At 50.3% G+C, this 18,366-nt stretch overlaps 1 protein-coding gene, 1 long non-coding RNA gene and 1 pseudogene across 2 annotated transcripts; 2 read left to right on the plus strand and 1 right to left on the minus strand.

Moving 5' to 3' along the window:
• Window positions 1-2,432: 2,432 nt before the first annotated feature.
• LOC112875869 lies at window positions 2,433-7,714 on the plus strand (annotated as a pseudogene).
• Window positions 7,715-10,156: 2,442 nt separating this feature from the next.
• LOC112876808 lies at window positions 10,157-11,188 on the minus strand. The gene is made up of 2 exons (XR_003225373.1): window positions 10,756-11,188; window positions 10,157-10,592 (listed from the first exon to the last, which is right to left on the minus strand). It is a non-coding gene; the product is annotated as an uncharacterized LOC112876808 (long non-coding RNA).
• Window positions 11,189-12,796: 1,608 nt separating this feature from the next.
• On the plus strand, window positions 12,797-15,128 carry LOC112875681. The gene is made up of 2 exons (XM_025939619.1): window positions 12,797-13,233; window positions 13,815-15,128. The coding sequence occupies exons 1-2, from the start codon at window positions 13,174-13,176 to the stop codon at window positions 14,502-14,504; spliced, it is 750 nt and encodes a 249-aa protein (XP_025795404.1). The 5' UTR covers window positions 12,797-13,173; the 3' UTR covers window positions 14,505-15,128.
• Window positions 15,129-18,366: the final 3,238 nt, after the last annotated feature.

Raw genomic sequence — 18,366 nt, forward strand, 5'->3', positions numbered from 1 at the left:
AGTGCGGGAGGGGCGGCAGAGCTGACTTGAAAATAATGCAATGCTGCAATATTTAAGTAATAAGAACTGATCTATTTGTGTTTAGCTGTCCAAAAACAGAATTCACATCAAGAAAACGCTGTCTAAGAACTTTTGTAACTTTAGGATGTATGTATCCACCAGTTGGATATAGATGCCGGTTTATAACCTTAATTAAAAAAGAAAACGATGTCTGAACTATCGCAGTTGATCAGGGAATACATTAACTTATTAAGTCTGTGATTAATAGTAACAACGCACAGCTTGGGTTCTATCGCAAACAAAGGTAATAGTACATCTTAGAACCTACCTACTACTTTCGTATCTCCCAAGCAGCTAGCCGTACGCTTAGAGCATCTTCAAGAATACCTAAACAATATAAATATAGTCCTAAAAGATAGTTTTGGGATCTTGCCAAAAATTATTCAGAGAAAAAATGCTTCCCACCCAACAGTTCCCAGAAATTGTTCTAAAAACATTTAATAGTTGCCACAACATATATGAAAGTGTCTAGAAACAACACACAGAGAATCTAAGGTGAGATATACCCAAACTATTAAGCAAAGAAGAATCATGCTAATCCATTTCAAAATTTACAAGATCGCATCCAGTACCACCAATCTTGGTTTTTAATTTTACATCTCTGTGCAAATTTCTGGTAAAACCAACTAGAGCACCGGCCAAAATTGTAACTTTGGACACTCCAATTTCAATAACAATAGGGCGGAAGAAAATACCTCGTGATGGAACGGAGAAAGTATCAGTTTGCAACTGCCACGGCTACCAACAAACAAACCCAAAATTGTGAATTATGCCCTAAAATGAGTAAGTTTAGCTTGAAACACAATTATAAACAGAAGGGTTGAACTGTTCAAATGCAATATGATTCCATAAGAATGGTATGCTGTACTAACCCGGAATCATTGATTCCATAAGCCACACAATAGTGTTCCTGAGAGAAGAAATTGCAAGTTAGAGCACAGATCATCATCTTTGATTACTTATGGTATTCCTTAACCACCAAACACGCATTCAGAAATAATTCTCACCTGCATCATATGCCACTCTTCAAACTCATCAAACAATTCTAATCGTTCAATCCTGCATCCAGAGCAGGCAGTCTTGTGAGTTGTGACATCAATGAAAGGTGAAACGTAACACAAGCTGGAAACTGCTTCTCATCCATCAAGTTGCTCAATGGAGGTGAAAATTCCATTAAATAGGTCGCTAGCTTTTCAGTTCACATAATCATACCAATTGGCGAGGCGGCGGCGGCGAGACGGCGGCGAGGCGCGGGAGGGGCGGCGGGGCGCGGGACGGTCGGCGGGGCGCGGTAGGGCCGGCGGGCGGAGGGGCGCCGGGGGAGGGGCGGCGGGCGGGACGGGCGGCGTCGCGCGGGACGGCGGCGGGGCGCGGGAAAGGCGGCCGCGCGCGGGACGGGCGGCGGGGCGCGGGAGGGCCGGCGGGCGGAGGGGCGCCGGGGGAGGGGCGGCGGGCGGGACGGGCGGCGCCGCGCGGGAGGGGCGGCGGCGCGCGGGAGGAGGCGCGGCGGGCGGAGGGGCGCGGGAGGAGGGGCCGCGGGCGGAGGGGCGTGGGCGGAGGGGCGCCGGGCGGAGGGGCCGCGGCCGGAGGGGCGCAGGGCGCACGCGGCAGAGGGCGGAGGGGCTCGGGCGGAGGGGCGCAGGGCGCAGGCGGCAGAGGGCGGAGGGGCGCGGGCTGCAGCGGCAGAGGGGCGCGGGAGGCGGGAGGCGGCGACGGCGCTGGCGGTTGCGGTTGGGGAGAGGTTAGTTGGCAAAAAATATAAAAAAATTAAGATTGTGGGGTATAGAGGATGGAAATAGAGGATGTTGTTGGAGATAAATTTGGTATAGAGAATGAAGTTGAAATGGAGGATGGATATAGAGGATGAGATTTAGGGGATCTCGCTGGAGACAGCCTGAGTGGGAGCACCGCGGCGCAGCAGCTTTTTGCAGGCTTGGTCGTCGTCCTTGACCACCACGTGTCGCCCGCCCACCGGCGGCCGGGCGCTCGGCTTGGCCTTCCGCACCGCGCAAGCAACCTCTGCCTGCGCTCCTCCGACGCACCACTACCCGCCCCTCTCGCTGCCGGTGGCTCCCACCTGCCCGCGGGCCAACGTGTCATGGAGCACGACCACACGGCGGCGAGGGAGGCCTGCTGCTGGCAGGAGGAGAAGGCCCGGGCCCTCGTCCTGACGTCGTCCTCCTCCACCCGGCGCAGAGTATAGACGTGCACCTGGCGTTGGTACGCCAAGGAGCAGCGGCGCGCCTGACACAGCGGCTGGCTCACCAACACCCAGCCCACGCCGGCACCACCGCACCACCAAAAGCGAAGCGAGGCTGCGAGGCAACTGGCCGGGCCAGGATACAGAATACAAGAGGAGCGCAAAACCCCACTCCCCCACGGCGCGGCGCTGGGGTTTTCTCCGTTTCCTTCCTGCTGCTCCTCCTCACCGGACTAGCGCGAGGGAGAGAGGGGCAAGGCGAGATCGCCCAGGCGAGGTAAGCCATGGAGGCGCAGGCGCCCTTCGTCTACCGCAGCTTCTCCAGCGATGGCACTAGTAAGCCCGTGCTGATACCTTCCCTAGTTCCCTTCCATCCCTCCCGACACAAATCTCTCCCCGTGAGTGGGAGAGAGAGACTGCGATCTGCAGTGTTAACGGCGATCCCTCTCGCTCTGTGTCTTTGTGTGCGCAGGTGAGGCCGCTCTCCTCAAGGCCGCCCTCAACGGCAACCTTGACCGTATCAAAGGTACAGCCAACCACCTTCTCTTCGCAGCATTCATCCATCCCGTATAAAGTTCGCCCCTTTATGATCCTGCGCTTAATTCACCTAATCGGTGCCTATGGTGATGGCTCATGCCTAGAAAAACCAAAGCGAGTAACAATTAGAGCTCTCTCTTCTTTTTTCTTTTATGGTGGGAGTTGCGCCTACTTCATCATGGCGATTGTGTGAATCTAGACGTTGTCACCTAGGGGAAAATTTGATAGAAGTACCGTAGGTAGCATCCCAACCTACCCATATGCTTAATTTTCTTTCTTTCTTCTTTTTTTGAGACTAGCCAGCATGATTTGTTGCAATTTTCGTTTATGGCACCATTTGTAATGGAAATTTGATGGGGATAGCCCCTTGCCACTTTCTAAAAAATTTACTTCGTAGTGCCTATGGAAATTAATCTTTCTTTTTGTCGGCACTGTAAAAGGCTGCCCTGATTTGATCATGCGTTGAGGTCTGCCTTGTCAAGGGGTTTCAATTAGCTGTGTATGTCCAAGTTATCCTTTTACCTAGTGCTGATTGCATGATTGCTCGCTTAGCTCCTTCATCTTAATCATGAGAGCATTGTTATATCTTTTGTTTACATTGATACTCTAGTCATATTGTGGTCAAACCTTTACGGTATATTTTGTGCAAATTGAGTGTTTGTTGCACCTGACTCCTGTTGCCCACTTTGTAGTAGTGACTGAGGCTGTTATTTTGTGATTGTGCATTGCATATGTTGACTATCCTCTTCCTCTCCCTCAATCTGATCTGTTTTCGTGTCTGTGTTGGGCCAAAGGTATTATGAAAAGTCTTGGCATACCAAACAGTGAACGAGCAGCAGTATTTTCTTTTACCATGGGCGGCTTTGGGGTGCTGCACTGTGCGGCATGCCAGGGCCATTTGGAGGTCTGCAAAGTACCTGGTAGAAGAACTAGGGGGTGATCCGAACATGACTGGAGGTGAAGGTCAAGGTCCAGTTGAAGGTCTCCACCAAAACAACCAATCCCCCTCCCCCAACAGTAGTTGTCATGTAAGGTACCTTTGGCACCTCGCAATACGAGAGATCTGAATTGTTGTGCTTCTACCCTTCACATTGCAGGTGTGACACCGTTTATGGCCTCTGCTCAATCTGGCGATATTTCCACTGTGAAGTATTTACTTGATCATGGTGGTGATATAATGAAGCCAGACGCAAAAGGACGTACAGTTCTACACCATGCCGTATGCTCAGGTTTCTCTCGGTTTCCTCCCACCACAGAAGCACACTACTTATGTTTATGCATACTAATGGTATCACGAATGTACTTTCAGCTAGAAATCTGCTGTTGCCATTTTTAATTATTTGTTCTTTTCGTGTGGCTAGTTTTCTTACCTGTTGTTTTTTATAGATGTATTACTCTCCAAACTTAGATAACCTGCTCTTTTATACCGTGCTTACTTGTAATGCAGCAATTTGGTAATTACTGGTTGTTTATTAATATGTACTCTGTTCATTCTACTGGTCATGACTTATGGACTTATCTCTTTCACCGCATGAAGCTCTAGAGTAACAGAGTTCCTGCTTTCAAAAGGAATACCTGTTGACATAGACTATGGCCATGGGACACCACTTTATCATGCTTGTATCAATGAGCAGGATAAGACCGTGAAGATTTTGTTGAACCATCATGCAAATGTAAGCAGCCTCACCCTTTCTTATTTTGTTTTGATTTATTTTCAAGGTTCTTATGGATAGAAATAAATTTTCTTTGCTTGAACAACTACTTAGATAACATGGACAAATATGTGTTTTAACCAGGCTGTTTGGTTGCCTGATCGTCCTGTCCTTTATACGGTAGTTTTTTTGTTTATAACCTTTGATAAGTGCATATATATTATATTATTATGTGATGTCATCTGAGAGAATCAGAAAGAATATTTATCATTTTACTCAACCGTGCTGCTTAGACGATGCTATTCCAGATCATACATTGCAGGGTAGCCTCTGCTTTTACACCGTGTTTCCATGACTGTAAATTTGAATCCTCTTGTTCATCAAGTTATGGAGGGGAAATACTTATATTTTGCTTTCAGCCCAACACCATTTTCTGTGGCATTGGAACTCCACTGAATGGTGCTCTTATTTACCGCTCATTGAAGTGCATGAAGCTACTCATTAAGGCCAGTATTTCTCTTGACTCTTTCTGTCTACTACCACTATGCTAGCTGTTATTTTTCTTACTGAAACCATCTGTGCCATTTTTTTCCCATTTTCTAAATTCTTACAATCCTTTTGACAGGCTGGTGCTGATGTTAACGGCAAAGGTTCTGTTGCGTCTCCTCTAGTGTTTGCTACAGGGCATGGAGGATATACCAACTTCATTCGCTTACTGTTGAAGGCTGGAGCTGACCCTAATATTCCAGATGATGTATGTTTTCTATATCTTTTCTAGGTGTTCTCCTGGGTATTATATCCATTCCAGTCTGCTTTATTTAAGGTTCCTATGATACCAAGTATTTTTTTCAACTTCCCTGACACGTCAGAGAGCTGTTTTAGCAGTGTGTTGGATTGCTTTGACAAGACACTGATTAAGTGCTTGTACCTCGTTGATAATTTCAACGCAGTAACTATTTGCTCCCTCCTTTTGTAGCTGGGTAAGTTGCCAATAGAGCTTGCTGCGGCACGTGATTGCAGAGAAGAAGTTGAAATGCTGTTTCCCTTGACCTCACCAATTCCAAATGTCAGAAACTGGAGTATTGATGGAATAATCTCTCATGCAAAATTGGAAAATGCAAAGCCAATGGTATGTTATTTGTAGCTGGAATGCTTTTGTCATACAAAATATTGCTTGAATGCTGTAGATAGGCTGCTCTTCAGTAATACTCCTTTGGAGTAGTGAGACCCTTTTTTTTATCCCTCAATTTGGAGACTTATTTTTGAACCTTCAATTTTGCACTACCCTTTGGATCTCCTATTGCTCAAGTGTGGTACTATACCTTCTAAGACCTTGCTCTTCAGCGCACCCCCCCCCCCCCCAAAAAAAATAAATTGAAGTATGTCACTAATCACTATATTGCACGTTCTGCCAATATGTCACTTTAGTTTGGAATGCATGCTGAAAAGCCATCTGCAATACCAAATTTTGATCATCCCTTCCTAGCATCATATATTTGATTTCTATGGATGATAAATATCAGGGGCTCTGAGCTGTTTTGAGGCTTTGACTCACAAGATGTCAGCATGCACACTTCTATTGCTGCAAAAGCATGTGGAAGATATATCCAACTTAGCTATCAATCTATTAATGATGCATGTTTCTTTTTTTCCTTTCTCGTGGAAGTCATGCTGAACAAATGTTTTGTTCAAGAATTCAAACATTTTATCTAGGTTGCATTTAACTTTTTTATTTAATTGTTTAGAACAAAGAACATGTCAAAAAAAGAAAAGTTATGCTCAAGTCACAAGCAGATAAGGCATTCAGGCGGAAGGAGTATGCCATGGCATCAAAGTTTTATACTGAGGTAAGTTTTTGAACCGCACCAACAATACCATAGAAGCTAGTCTATTCTGTTTACAAGGGTACCAGTTAAAAAACGTTGTTGGATCTCGAAAAGCATTGGAGATAACATTATCTTGGTCAACAACTTGTTTTCTCTGATTTCCATCAATTAAACAATAGACTGTGTTCCGGTAACTAAGAGTGAAGATCATGCTGGAGTTTGATCTGTTTTGAAATTGTTATGTGTTTTGATGCAGTTATGAGTAGATCTGGTAATGGATTAGCTAAAATCAGTACCATCTCACAGCCCATTTAGATTGTAGGGGGCAATTAACCAGAAGTAGCACATTTCTAACTAAAATGCTCTAAAAGACGCACATTTAACCAGAAGTAGCACGGATGCAATTTCTACATGAAGTCTGTTTAGATTGTAGGGGGTAATTGGGAGTATAATGGACGCATCATGAAGTCCATTTAAATGCAGGGGCAATTAGGAGTGTCATCTCTCCCTCCCCCTCTCGCTCTCTCCCCTAGTGGAAATGTTATTGTATAACCTATCATCCTTGACAATAGGTGATAGGTTATGCTGGACCAGACACTACCCTATATTCCAACAGGAGCCTCTGCAAACTGAAATGGGTGATGGCGAAGGCGCCCTGTCTGATGCATACCAGTGCAGGATGATGCGACCTGACTGGGCAAAGGCTTGTTATCGTCAGGCTACAGCTCATATGCTACTCAAGGTGGGATACACTTAAGAGTTTATCAATCTGTTCATTTACTTAACATCTAGCTGAGGTCTGATTGTCTTAACTATCCGCCTGGATATGTATAGGAGTACGAGCAAGCATATGGCGTGTTCCTGGATGCGCAAAAATTGGATCCTGGAAATGAGGAGATTGAGAGAGAGCTAAGGTAACATGCTGCATTTTGCCCTTTTGTTTCTCTTTTGAGTATGTGTTCCCCCAAAGCGGCAGTATATTGGTAATGTACTCTTGTCATGATAATCATTAGGACTCTCGAATGACTGGGAACACGACTTCACACAATCGAACAATAATTTTCTTCTAAGTATTTCTGCATGCCATTTTAGGATGACTGACTTGTTCCATTAAGGAAGTTGAGTAGTTGATATTCTTTTCATTCATTTGGAGTTTTTGCAGTAAGGCAATGGAATTGATGAAGACACCCCCTGATGAAGATGAAGAATGAAAGCATGGCCGTCTGAAATGAGTAGCGACCAGCTGGATAGCAAGCCTAGTTGATTAGGGATGTTGTTTTTTGGTTCGAAAAATACAAAGTAGCATTTTGTCATGAGAGTTCTTTTTCTTTTTTTCTTTTTGCTCGGAGCTTGACCAGTTAGCATGGAAGTCTGGCAAGTTGAAGCGCGCGTTTCTTTCTTAAGCTAATTTATGACCGGACAAAACATGCGCTCGCTAAGACATGAAAGTTTCTGTGAACTTGTGGCCAAGTCATTGGAAATTCCTGTGAGCTTACAAATGTTGCCAAAGGGTGTTTGGTCTAAAATTGACTGTTGAGAAACCAGCATTCTCTCGAATCTGACTTGAGTAGCAGCAAGCTGGGCCACTAGATGAGTATGTTTAGTTGATTAGGGAACAAAGAAATATTGTTTCCTGTTTAGAAAGTAGCATTCTGTCAGTACTCAGGTCAGGTTTCCGATGAACAGTAAGAAGGCGCCTTTATTTTTTATTTTATGTTTTGCTAGCAGCAAGTCAAGTGATAGTGGAGGTGTGGAAGGTTGAAGCGGCGTTTCTTTCTTGATGTTGGAAGAGTCTGTGACAGGAAATTCCTGTGAACCTGCAGTTGCTGCCAAAGAGTACTTGGTGTGAAATTGCCTCGCCGGTGCACCGTGCTTGGCTGTCAGTTGCTGTTTCCTCTTTAGGTCTCAGTCAGGTTCTTCACCTGCGCTCATTGGTGCCATCAGAAGTAGTACTAGGGCATCTGTTGTTCTTGCTGCTATCGCTGGCTGAGCTGCACACACTAGTAACTAGTCGCTTGGCCTTGGCCATTTTTGACACAGAGTCACCTCTCGCGACCGCTGCAAAATGCAGTGGCGGTGATGAAACAAGGCGGACGAACCAAAAGCCCAGATGGCAAGTCCTACGCAATCGCAACGGCAGGCCCAGCACAGTTGTGTGCCCATAAAAAGCAGCGACAGGAAATTCCTCTCCATTTCCATCTTAGCTTTTGGCTTGAGCCCCAGGCAGGCATTGTCCCGATTCCAATTCTTCTCCTCCAGCGAATCGATTTCTCTGGTAGGCGACGACATTCCTCTTCCTAACTACTATACAAGTAGCCCCCTACCATCATCATCGCAACAAAAGAAAACCCAGCTGCCCATTGGCCAGCCATAGATGCTTAGCACTAATAATATCTCCCTCTGTCTTCAGGTCATCGATCACGGGTCGAGAGAATTGATTAAGCACGCGTCCATACTCCAGGGCCGCGTCAGCGTCAGCGACGGCGGACAGCCCAACCGACGGCCAGGAATGATTCCCTCCTTTTCTCTGCTCGTGTAGATGCCGCCCGTTTCTTCTTATCCTCACCTCACCTAGCTACTGACACAGAGATCCATGATAAAATCAGCTCACGATAGGATGGTGGTTAGCAGAAGTGTTCGGCTGCGAGAGGCAATTTGTTGTGCGTGGAAGTCAGGATCCGCAAAGTCAAAAGCATGGGGGAAAGGGCCCTGAATCCTGAGCCATTTTCAATATTCCCCAGACCATACGGCAAGGCAGGCAGCTGCTGCTCAGTGTCACATCCAGTTTCTGAATGTGAGCAACCAGGCCTGAGGCCAGTGTGTGTGTGTGTGTGTGTGATGTCATTGTACTGCAAGTGTTTTGCTTAGTAGAGCTGCTAACCAACTGGATTAGCGGCTAAACAAGTCAGTTTAGCCGCCGATTGGTGGTTGCAGGCTGCATCCATCCATCGATCTTGGCGAAGCCACGGCTTTGTTTTGTCGCTCGAATGGAATATAGATGCTCCTGCCGCTGGCAGTTAGCCGTTGTTTTCTTGGCCGTAATGCGGCCTCGTCCTTTCACTGTTACGATGGCATGCTGGATTGCTCTTTCAAAGTGTCAGCAGGACGAGTACTGTGAATTTGAAAAGTTCATGTGACCAGGGCTGGAATGTAGACATCGTTTCCTTGTGCCCTCAGCATCAGGAAGGAATTTACTGGCTACTGCTTCTTGATCCAAAGAAAAGCAGTGCTTCCTGGTCGATGAACGCGCCCAATCACAACTTGGCAATGACTTGAAGATTCTGAACTTCCCATCCAACTTCTACTAGCCAACACCCACAGAGAGAGAGAGAAAGAGACGGCAACAGGGTCGGGGGCTCGGGGCTGTCCCTTTCCTGTGTTGATATTTCCATTCATTGCAGGATACATACTAGTTTTCTTTTTCTAGCCTGTTGCTTTCAGAGATTCCAACAGCTCCAAGGTTTATAAAAAATGTCGTCACATTTCCAAAAACAAAAAAGAAACGATGAGACTTTTCTTAGAAAGTAGCACTCAACTTAATGATGATCCCATTGTGTCCCTTTGTGGCTTGTGGGGAACGGTGAGACAAATTTCCTTCCAAGTTACATAGACTGTCTTCAGATGAATGAAACCAGCTGACGTGTGAAAAGTATTCCATCGCCCCCGTTGGACTTGGACCCGGCAGTTGTTGGACAAGGAAATGAACCGACCACAACTTATTCAGTCAATCCTGCCCACATTTCATATGCAAGTCTGAAAACTTGCTCACCTCTCAGTTCAAGTTTCACCTTCACATTTCACAAGTCAGCTGGACTTGTGTGTTCCCTTCCTTCACAGATTCATGCGTTCTAGCCTTCCTGACATCGCTAAAACTGCCTGTCTGAATGTGTGGCTACCTGCACACAACCTTTAAATTCAGAGTTTTTGGTTCTGCAGATTAGAATTACATCAGAACTGATACGATACAGTTTCAGGGAAGCAAGCGGTCTGAATCATGCTTGCCTGGTCCACAGTCCACCCAACACACAATTCCAGGCATCATTTTCTCGTGCCGGTTCCCGTCCACGCTCGGCAAACACATCTCCGGGAGCAAGTTGCCGATGATGGCAGCGACGTGCCTTGGAACCGTCAAGAAGTGGCCGGCGCTTTCTTCCTCCCCCTCCCCTGCTCCGGCCGTAAAAAGGCTCGATCCGGACTTGTCGATGCACGCTACGCATATCTCCAATTCCATCAGGTCGTTTTCACTTTCAGGCCGTGTTCATCCATCGGTGGCATACACGCTGCACTATCCGGTCGACAAGAAAATCTTCAGACTTTCTGCACACACCAGATCGTGAACGCAGGGTCCTTTCCCTTGTGGTGAAAGTGAAACCAGGAGATCGAGCGTGTTCAAAGTTCAAGCCACTGTGCAAGTGGCAGCACGATTTTGCATGACTGGACTGAACTATCAGGAGACAGGGGTGCAGAAGAGTACACTGACCTGCTGAGACGGAGCAGGCGATTCCTTTCCAAGGGAGGACAAGATGGCCTGCAAATGAGGCTATTAGAAGAGTACTAATGACACATTAATAAGATTTTTTTTGAAAGCAAGCATGCATTCATTGCTCTGGCTGCACTGCACTGAACTGCACTGCACATTTTTGGAGCTGCAGGTAGCATGGAGAACATGTGCTGGGCCCTGCATTCCTGGGGGCAGTGCTCCCTCCTCCTCCTCCTCCTCCTCCTCCTCCTCCTCATGCCTGCCTGCCCTACTTCAATTAGCACACAGTACTGCTAGTACTAATCTAGCAGATATATTCAAGTCATGGGATTAGTTAACTGGGGGCTCCACCTGCTTGCTCAACAATAAATAACAAGCAGGCAGAAGAATCAGAAGGCATGTGAAGAAAGAAGGGCATCTGAAAGCAGGGCCGCAGACGGTAGGGCGATGAGGAATCTGACGGCCCCTCCCTCTCTGTCTATATATACTCGGCCTCGGATATGGTGGAACTGGAAAGCGCCTTTGGGAGGAATGGGGGAGACAGAATCTTTTTCAAAATTCAAACTTTGTTCGTGCTCTGCCTGCCTGCCCTCACCGCGTTGCTTGGTCCTCTCTCTGGTTTTCTTCCCATCATCATCATCTTTGGTCCATGGGAAGCCTGGAAAGGAAAAACGAAACACAATCTTTTCCTTTGTTTCTTTTTGAGCTGGGGACAGGTGTGATGAGGAGAATCTGTAACAAAAAAAGATAATAATTGGCAGAGATTAGAGAGAAAGTGAAGTTCAGGGGGCAAAGCTGTATTGCCAGTGGTTGCATTATCAGCAGACTAGCAGGATCATTTTTTTAAAAAAAATTGTTTTGAAGAAAGTTGTAGCTAGCAGCATTATTGGAGGAGGCAGGAAAGGAACCGAGGAAAAACAATGAGGTATATAAAGGGGCCAAACAATGCGGGTGGCCAAACAAAACCGATACGAATGATGGTGCAGGTGCGCAACCGAACCATTTCTATATTTGGCGGCAGCGGCAGCGGCAGCAGCAGCAGCAACAGCAAACAAAGACGCGGCCGGGCGTAGGACGGGACAGTTGGATTGGGCGGGAGGCCGGGCACTAATCACAAGTCCAGCGATTCGAGGCATCAGGATTAGTAATCTACCACTCCTAATAAACAACAGTTGTATCCTCCTAATCGGCCCAGGGAGGCACCATGATTGGTTGGTTGCTTATGTTAATCGAAGAAAACAATTCAGAGCTCGCACGCACCAGTCTAGCTACGTGCACACGAGAAACAACCGCTAGAAGCAAGCACACATGGAGATTGGTCCAAGTCGAAGAGCTGCTGCCGCTCGCCTGCTCCCCGCCGAACCATACCACTGCTGCTGCTGGCGTGAAGCTGCTACTCTGCTCTAAACATCTGATGGAATGGAGCATGGATACATCACCCATGTCCTCTGCTCCAAGCTCCAACCCTGCCGACCAACTTGAGCGCCAAGGAAGCCTCGTCCAAACCGGGACGGAACACGTGCCGGCCGCCGAGGTCAAGTCGTCTCCCTTTCTGCCCTTGCCCGGTCGGCAGCTGGGAGCAGAGCCGCAGGCACGGAAAGCAACACGGCAGCCGAGGGTTTCCTCTCCACTCCACGCGCCGTGGGCACTGGGACTGACAGGACTGACGGGTGGACTGGTGGTGGTGGTCGCGGCCGTGTGCACCGCGCCGGGTGCGCCATGCGCTTTCCTGCTCCTCCTTGTTAATGGCGAGACCTGAACAGATTAGTGTTGGCCGAGTATTTAATCCGTCCAAGGGAGAAGATATCTGAACTAAACTGATGCCCGACTGGCCGGCTGCGGCGATTTCGAATTCGAAACGGATGGGTACTATTATTTGACAGAGCTTCGGGATTATTTTATTTTGTGGCAGAATATAAACAGGAGGATTGGGTGGAGGTGGGCCCGGCGGGCGACGGGACCCGGGTGCGGTGCGGCTGACCTAGGTGACCTGGGAAGGGAGGGGATAAGAACGGCGACCCCTCCGTGTTCCGGCCGCAGCCGCCCTCGCCGTCACCGCGGGGTGTCCGTCCTCGAACACCTTGCTCTCGGCGGTAACAGACGGCGCGACCCGTTGCGATTCCCCCCCCTCTCTCGCGCAAGCCGAGTCCACGCGTGCATATAACCCCCGTCCCCAGCCCGTTCCCCCTTTGCTTGCTCCGCCCTGCCCGCATTTCCTTCCCTCCCGTCGCCTCGCCGCCTCCGCACGCGCACCGCAACGCGACGCAGCGGAAACCGCCGCTACCTCCGCCCGCCCACCCTGCTCGCCCGCCTTCTTCTTCTTCTTCTTCTTCTTCTTCTTCTTCTTCTTCTTCCTCTGCGTGCGAGAGGAAGGAAGGGTCTTCTGGGAGGCTGCGAGGGGTCTCAAGCAAGGAGGAGATGGCGATCGACCACGAGTCCCCGTTCAAGGAGCTCCGCCTCAAGAACCGCAGGATCATGGTGAGTTGTCCGTTCCGCCTTCTCTGGCCCCGAGCGCCTTGCCATTCTTGAGTTTGATTACTAATATGCTTGCGATTCATCGTCTTCTTTCCTCGTCTCGTCTGTTCGCGCCTGCAGGGGACGTCTCCCTGTCAAAACAGGGAGGGCGGTTTCTTGATTATTAGTGTTCTTTCTGTTACTGTTGGATGGGAAGGGTCCGGGGTAGGGGATGAATGCTGCCTCTGGGCAATGGCGATGCGAAAGATTGAAACTGTCTTGGCCATCTCGCCCCCTTTTTCTTGGTTTTTTGGCTTTGGGTTCTCCGCATTGGTTCTCTGATACGTAGCTGCGTTTCATTCTGATCGTATTGCAATCACATCCGTTCCGTGCCCCAAGCAACTGAATTTCTTGGCGATGGTTCCAAGGAGAGAATTTTCCCTGCAGACTAATCCGATTTGTCTCTCAATCCTTCAAGTTTTCTTCACAAACAACCAAATTGGAGTCGTACAATTCAAATGCTTCGCCATTGAGCAAAGTGGTTGTCCTGGCTATGCTATAGTCAACTGACCACCAATCCGCCCCTTCTGTGTTTGCCCGTGCAGGGAGGCGGCGGCCCCGAGCCGGAGGAGGAGGCCGCCTCGGCGGCGTACCGGGACCAGTGGCCGCGCTGGCTGCAGCCGCTGCTCTCCGCGCGTTTCTTCGCGCATTGCCAGACGCACAGCGACTCGCACCGCAGCGGCGAGTGCAACATGTTCTGCCTCGACTGCTCCGCCGCCGCGGGCACGGGCGCGCTCTGCTCCCTCTGCCTCGCGCACGCCCACCGCGACCACCACACCATCCAGATCCGCCGCTCCTCCTACCACGACGTCATCCGGGTCTCCGACATCCAGCGCTTCATGGACATCGCCGGCGTGCAGACCTACGTCATCAACAGCGCCCGCGTCGTCTTCCTCAACGAGCGGCCCCAGCAGCAGAAGCCCGGGTGCGGCGGCAAGGCCGCCTCCGCCTCCGCCAACCTCTGCGAGGTCTGCGCCCGCAGCCTCCTCGACAACTTCCGCTTCTGCTCCCTCGGGTGCAAGGTCATCGGCTGCTCCCCCGACGCCGCGAAGGCCAGGAACTGGCTCCTCCGGGCCGCCGCCGCCGCCTCCGATGGCAGCGCCTCCTCCTCCGCCCTGCGGAATGCCGACAGGAAGCAGAGCTTCACGCCTCCCACGCCGCCGAGCATGCCAGCGAAGCGGCGCAAGGGCATCCCGCACCGCGCGCCGTTCGGCAGCCTCATCGTCGAGTACTAGCCCTCGGCGCCGGCGGCTGCATTGGCATTACACGCGCGCGGTAAAGTAAAAGTACTCCTCAGCCAACGGAATCGCACAGTGAGTCACTGAATCCGTGCATGAATCAGAGTCCGCCATTACGGCAATGGGATGGCCACCACTTCGGTGGCCGCCTTCCTTTGCCATGGCACTTTGGGGTTGGTGGTGCTTCTCGAGGTGGATGCCATTTGCTCGCTGGCTTTGCTTTCCACAAAGGGAGAGGGAAAGGAAGGTGGAGAAGAAGAAAGGTGGGGTGCTTGCTGCTAGACCAACTGCTGCTGCTGCAACAATGTCGATCAAAAACTAGCTTTTTCATTAAGAGTTAATTACTGTTGTTAGGACAGAAGATATATATTTCTGATAGAAATATATGTACATGTTTTAGTCCTGCTCTGTTTCATACCGCCATAGTGGAGCAGTATAGCTAGCTTCGTGATGCTCTTACCTTACTAGATTAGATGTCTGAAGATGAGGGGGATAATCAGTCAGTGCTAATAAGCAGTGCAGGTGGCCCTGCTCCCTTGCATTCTCTGTGAGTTTTCGTGATGATCTGTGGTGCTTGATTGGTGTCAGACACAGCTCCTTATATAAGTAGCGCTTTCTTCATATGTAAGCATGCGTTGCCTAGATGAGGATGAGAACGAGCAAGTTGCTATGCGTGTCCACGGATAATGCGGCTCTGTTGTTCTTCGGTTCTTGATCAGCAGAAGGTTCTCTGCATTTGCAACGTCAGGTCAGGCCAGGAACTAGCATAGCATTGCTGCCGCTTGACGATGGCACCATCAGGAAGCAAGGAAATGGCGTCACGTTACTGCCCAACAAGGTTTGCGTTGATAGAAAGCCACTAGGTCAGGCCATGTATGATTGAGCACCCGGATTATTATCTATACAAATTAGCGTCGCGTTGTTAAAACAAAGTCCTTGGTGACATGATGCTGAAACAAAGTCCTTGGGGCACGACCAGTTCGCGGCCTAACCTACTAGTATTATTGTAAAGGGGAGGGAAGGAAACGGACGGCTTTATGGTTAACGCCATGAAAACGACCTGGAACAGAAGCATCGAATGCAGAGGAGAGGAGAGGAGGGCAGCAGCAGCAGCATCAGCTTTGGGAGGAGCGGCAGCAGCAGCTGAAACATATGCTGCCGCTCGCGCACATTCTTCCTAGCTTCCACGCAACTTTGCGAGGCGAATCAGCATTGGGCGGGGCTGTCCTTTCCTCGAGGGGATGCCACAGTGGTGGTGACATGAAAAGTGGGGGAGTAAAGTGGGGGTGTGACATTTCCCAAAAGGACAGGGGCAGAAATGGAAGGGGGTTTTCCTCTTCTTTTTTTTTTGGTGTGCGTGTAGAATTCAGAGTGGTGGGCGGCGATGTCGACATGGATGGATGTGGACGGGAATTCTTGGTGGTTTGGCTGCAGGAGCTGCCCAAGATGCCATGGTATCTTTAGCTAGCTCTATTGGAGTGGATGTGTCTTCCTCCTCTTGGGCAGTGCTGCCAGGAGTACCATCTCCATTTGGTGGTGGCATCTTTCCTCACAAGGAGACGTTGGGCAATCTTGATCTGTGCATTCCTCCTCTGTTGCTTTGCTCGGCCTCGTGATGGATCGTATATAGGTGCTGCAAAATTGCTGTAGTCAATGCATGGACATCCAGTATGTGGTGTCAGTTTTGGGGATGGTTTTATTTATGATTCCTGGCGACTAAACCATGATGATGTTTAGCCGCGAAGTTTATCTTGCACAAAAACAAAACAAAACTGTGTAAACTGCATCTCAATGCATCAATTGCACATTATGTTATTTTTGGCGAGCTAGAGTCACTGACTCACTGTACTAGTCTTGTGATCAAAGAGCATTTGAGGAATCGCAAGTTGGTGCTCGCACGGAACTAGAGTAATCTTTTTTTTTTTTGGCTGCGGATCAAAGTGCACGTAGCAGCGGCCAGCAGCCAGCAGCCAGCAGCGCAGAAGGGTACCCTTTCCCCGTGTGCAATCCGCGGCGGCCTTTCCCCACGGGGCCCCAGCAACCCCCCCGTCCGCCGCTGGTCAATGCGCGGGTCATTCCGCGTGGCCCACACGTGTGTGCTGGGGGCATCGACGTGTCGCCCGCCCGTTGGTCCCGGCCGGGTGCCGGGATGCGCGGCTCGCGTGGGCCCGCCTCCGTGCAAAGATCTCATCATCGCAGCCGCCGCCGCCGCCTTTCCTTGACCCACCACCACCCGCCGTCCCGTCCCGTCCCGCGCCACCCTTTCCTCGTGCGGGAGTGAGGGACGGGAGCCGGCCCTCCCGCTTGCCGTCCGATCACGCCGCGACGGCGGGGATGCCGCCCCCGGTCGGCGTAGCCCCCACGCGCGGGCCGTGACGTCACGCGGTGCGTGGGGGTGATGCGCTCCGGGGGCCTGGGCAGCGGATGCATGGAGCAGGGTGAGGAGAGAGCGCCTCGAGACCATGCGGGATGCGGCGACTGACTCGGTACACCCGACGACCCTAGCGATCGGTTGCGATGATAGCTAGCTCTCCTTGGAGTGCGAGCTGGTAGCTGCTCCATGCATCCGTCCAAGTCAGTCCGTCAAAGGCCAGGGAGTCGAATTTTCCTCAGGAAACAAAACAATGGTCATGGAGTGGGAGACATGGTTGGACCGGGCGGCTTGGACTTGGGCAGCGGCACGAAGCTGGGCCGTCCGTGGGGGTGCTCTGCTGTTAAGAGAGAGAAAAGGCTCCTGGCTGGAGTACTGGAGCGGAGTGGACAGACACAGGAGGAGGGAGGACAAGGGAGTGGACTGTGACCGTGACCGAGAACGACTACGACCACGACTTGTTCAGCGCGAGCCTAGCTATATGGCCGACCGGCCCAGGCCCAGGCCCAAGTCGTCGCCCTCCCAGTGCTCCATGGCCGACTGACTGCTACTACTTGCTCCATTGCTCCTCGGGGAGCAGCAAGGCGTGAGACGCCTGCCGGCCGCCCAGCGACCGACCCAGCCCCTCGGCTCGTCGGTCTCCCTTCGGGCCTGACCTTGACTTGACCCCAGCTCTTCGGTACGGCCGGTTGCGCGCCTAGCGATACCGTGACCCCGCTCCTCCTCCTCCTCCTCCCTCGATCGATCCCTTCCTACCGACTCACGGCGGTGGAAGGCCGGCGTTTTTACTGATCCGAGTTTCGTTCCCCTGCTGCATTACAAATCCTTCCAATCCAACGTTGGGCCTGCTGGCCTAGCGACCGTGCTTCGTGCACCAGGCCGGACTCGGAGCCCAGAGCCCCACCGCCGCACAGGCCCGTCCCCGGGCACGTGCAAACGGTGCAACCGCACGGGCCCCCCACATAGAAGGGCCCCACAATTTAATCTCTACTCATTCTAGTTCGTAGTTAGCTAATTGGCTTCAAAATGGTTGACATTTTAGTAATACGACCCGGATCAGATTTGTCGATTAGTCAATCATTTTTTTGATACATCATGTTGCTACATAATACATTATAGCTTATGTATTACTATTATTCCACATTACTAGGTCTTATTTTAGAATTTGAAACAGGGCCCCGGACTTCATCGGGACGGCCCTGCCACCGCACCTTCGCCACCGTCCTTCTCATGTTGGAAGTTACTCGCGTTCTCGCCTCGCCGGCGGCTTCGGCTCTGCTGCCAACAGGACGCGCTCGTGCAATGAAGTTATGAAGCGCTTGCTCATTCAGGCACTGCCGACATCGGAGCAGGTCAGGACGACAGAACACTACTAGTCAGTAACGTATCCGTCTTGCCGTCCAGTGGTCAGAAAGAGGAAACCTCGGTACTGATGTGAACTGAACAATCAGCTTTGGTTCAATTTACTTGCATCAGCTGCAAGAATTT

Source organism: Panicum hallii, chromosome 9 (assembly GCF_002211085.1).
Source record: "Panicum hallii strain FIL2 chromosome 9, PHallii_v3.1, whole genome shotgun sequence".
NCBI classification, from domain to species: domain Eukaryota; kingdom Viridiplantae; phylum Streptophyta; class Magnoliopsida; order Poales; family Poaceae; genus Panicum; species Panicum hallii.

Excerpts from the sequence above, each read along its gene's own strand:
- LOC112875681 (XM_025939619.1), top strand. The coding sequence starts at position 13,174 with ATGGCGATCGACCACGAGTCCCCGTTCAAGGAGCTCCGCCTCAAGAAC. Across the intron at positions 13,234-13,814 it reads TCAAGAACCGCAGGATCATG|GGAGGCGGCGGCCCCGAGCC; the intron begins GTGAGTTGTCCG and ends TTGCCCGTGCAG.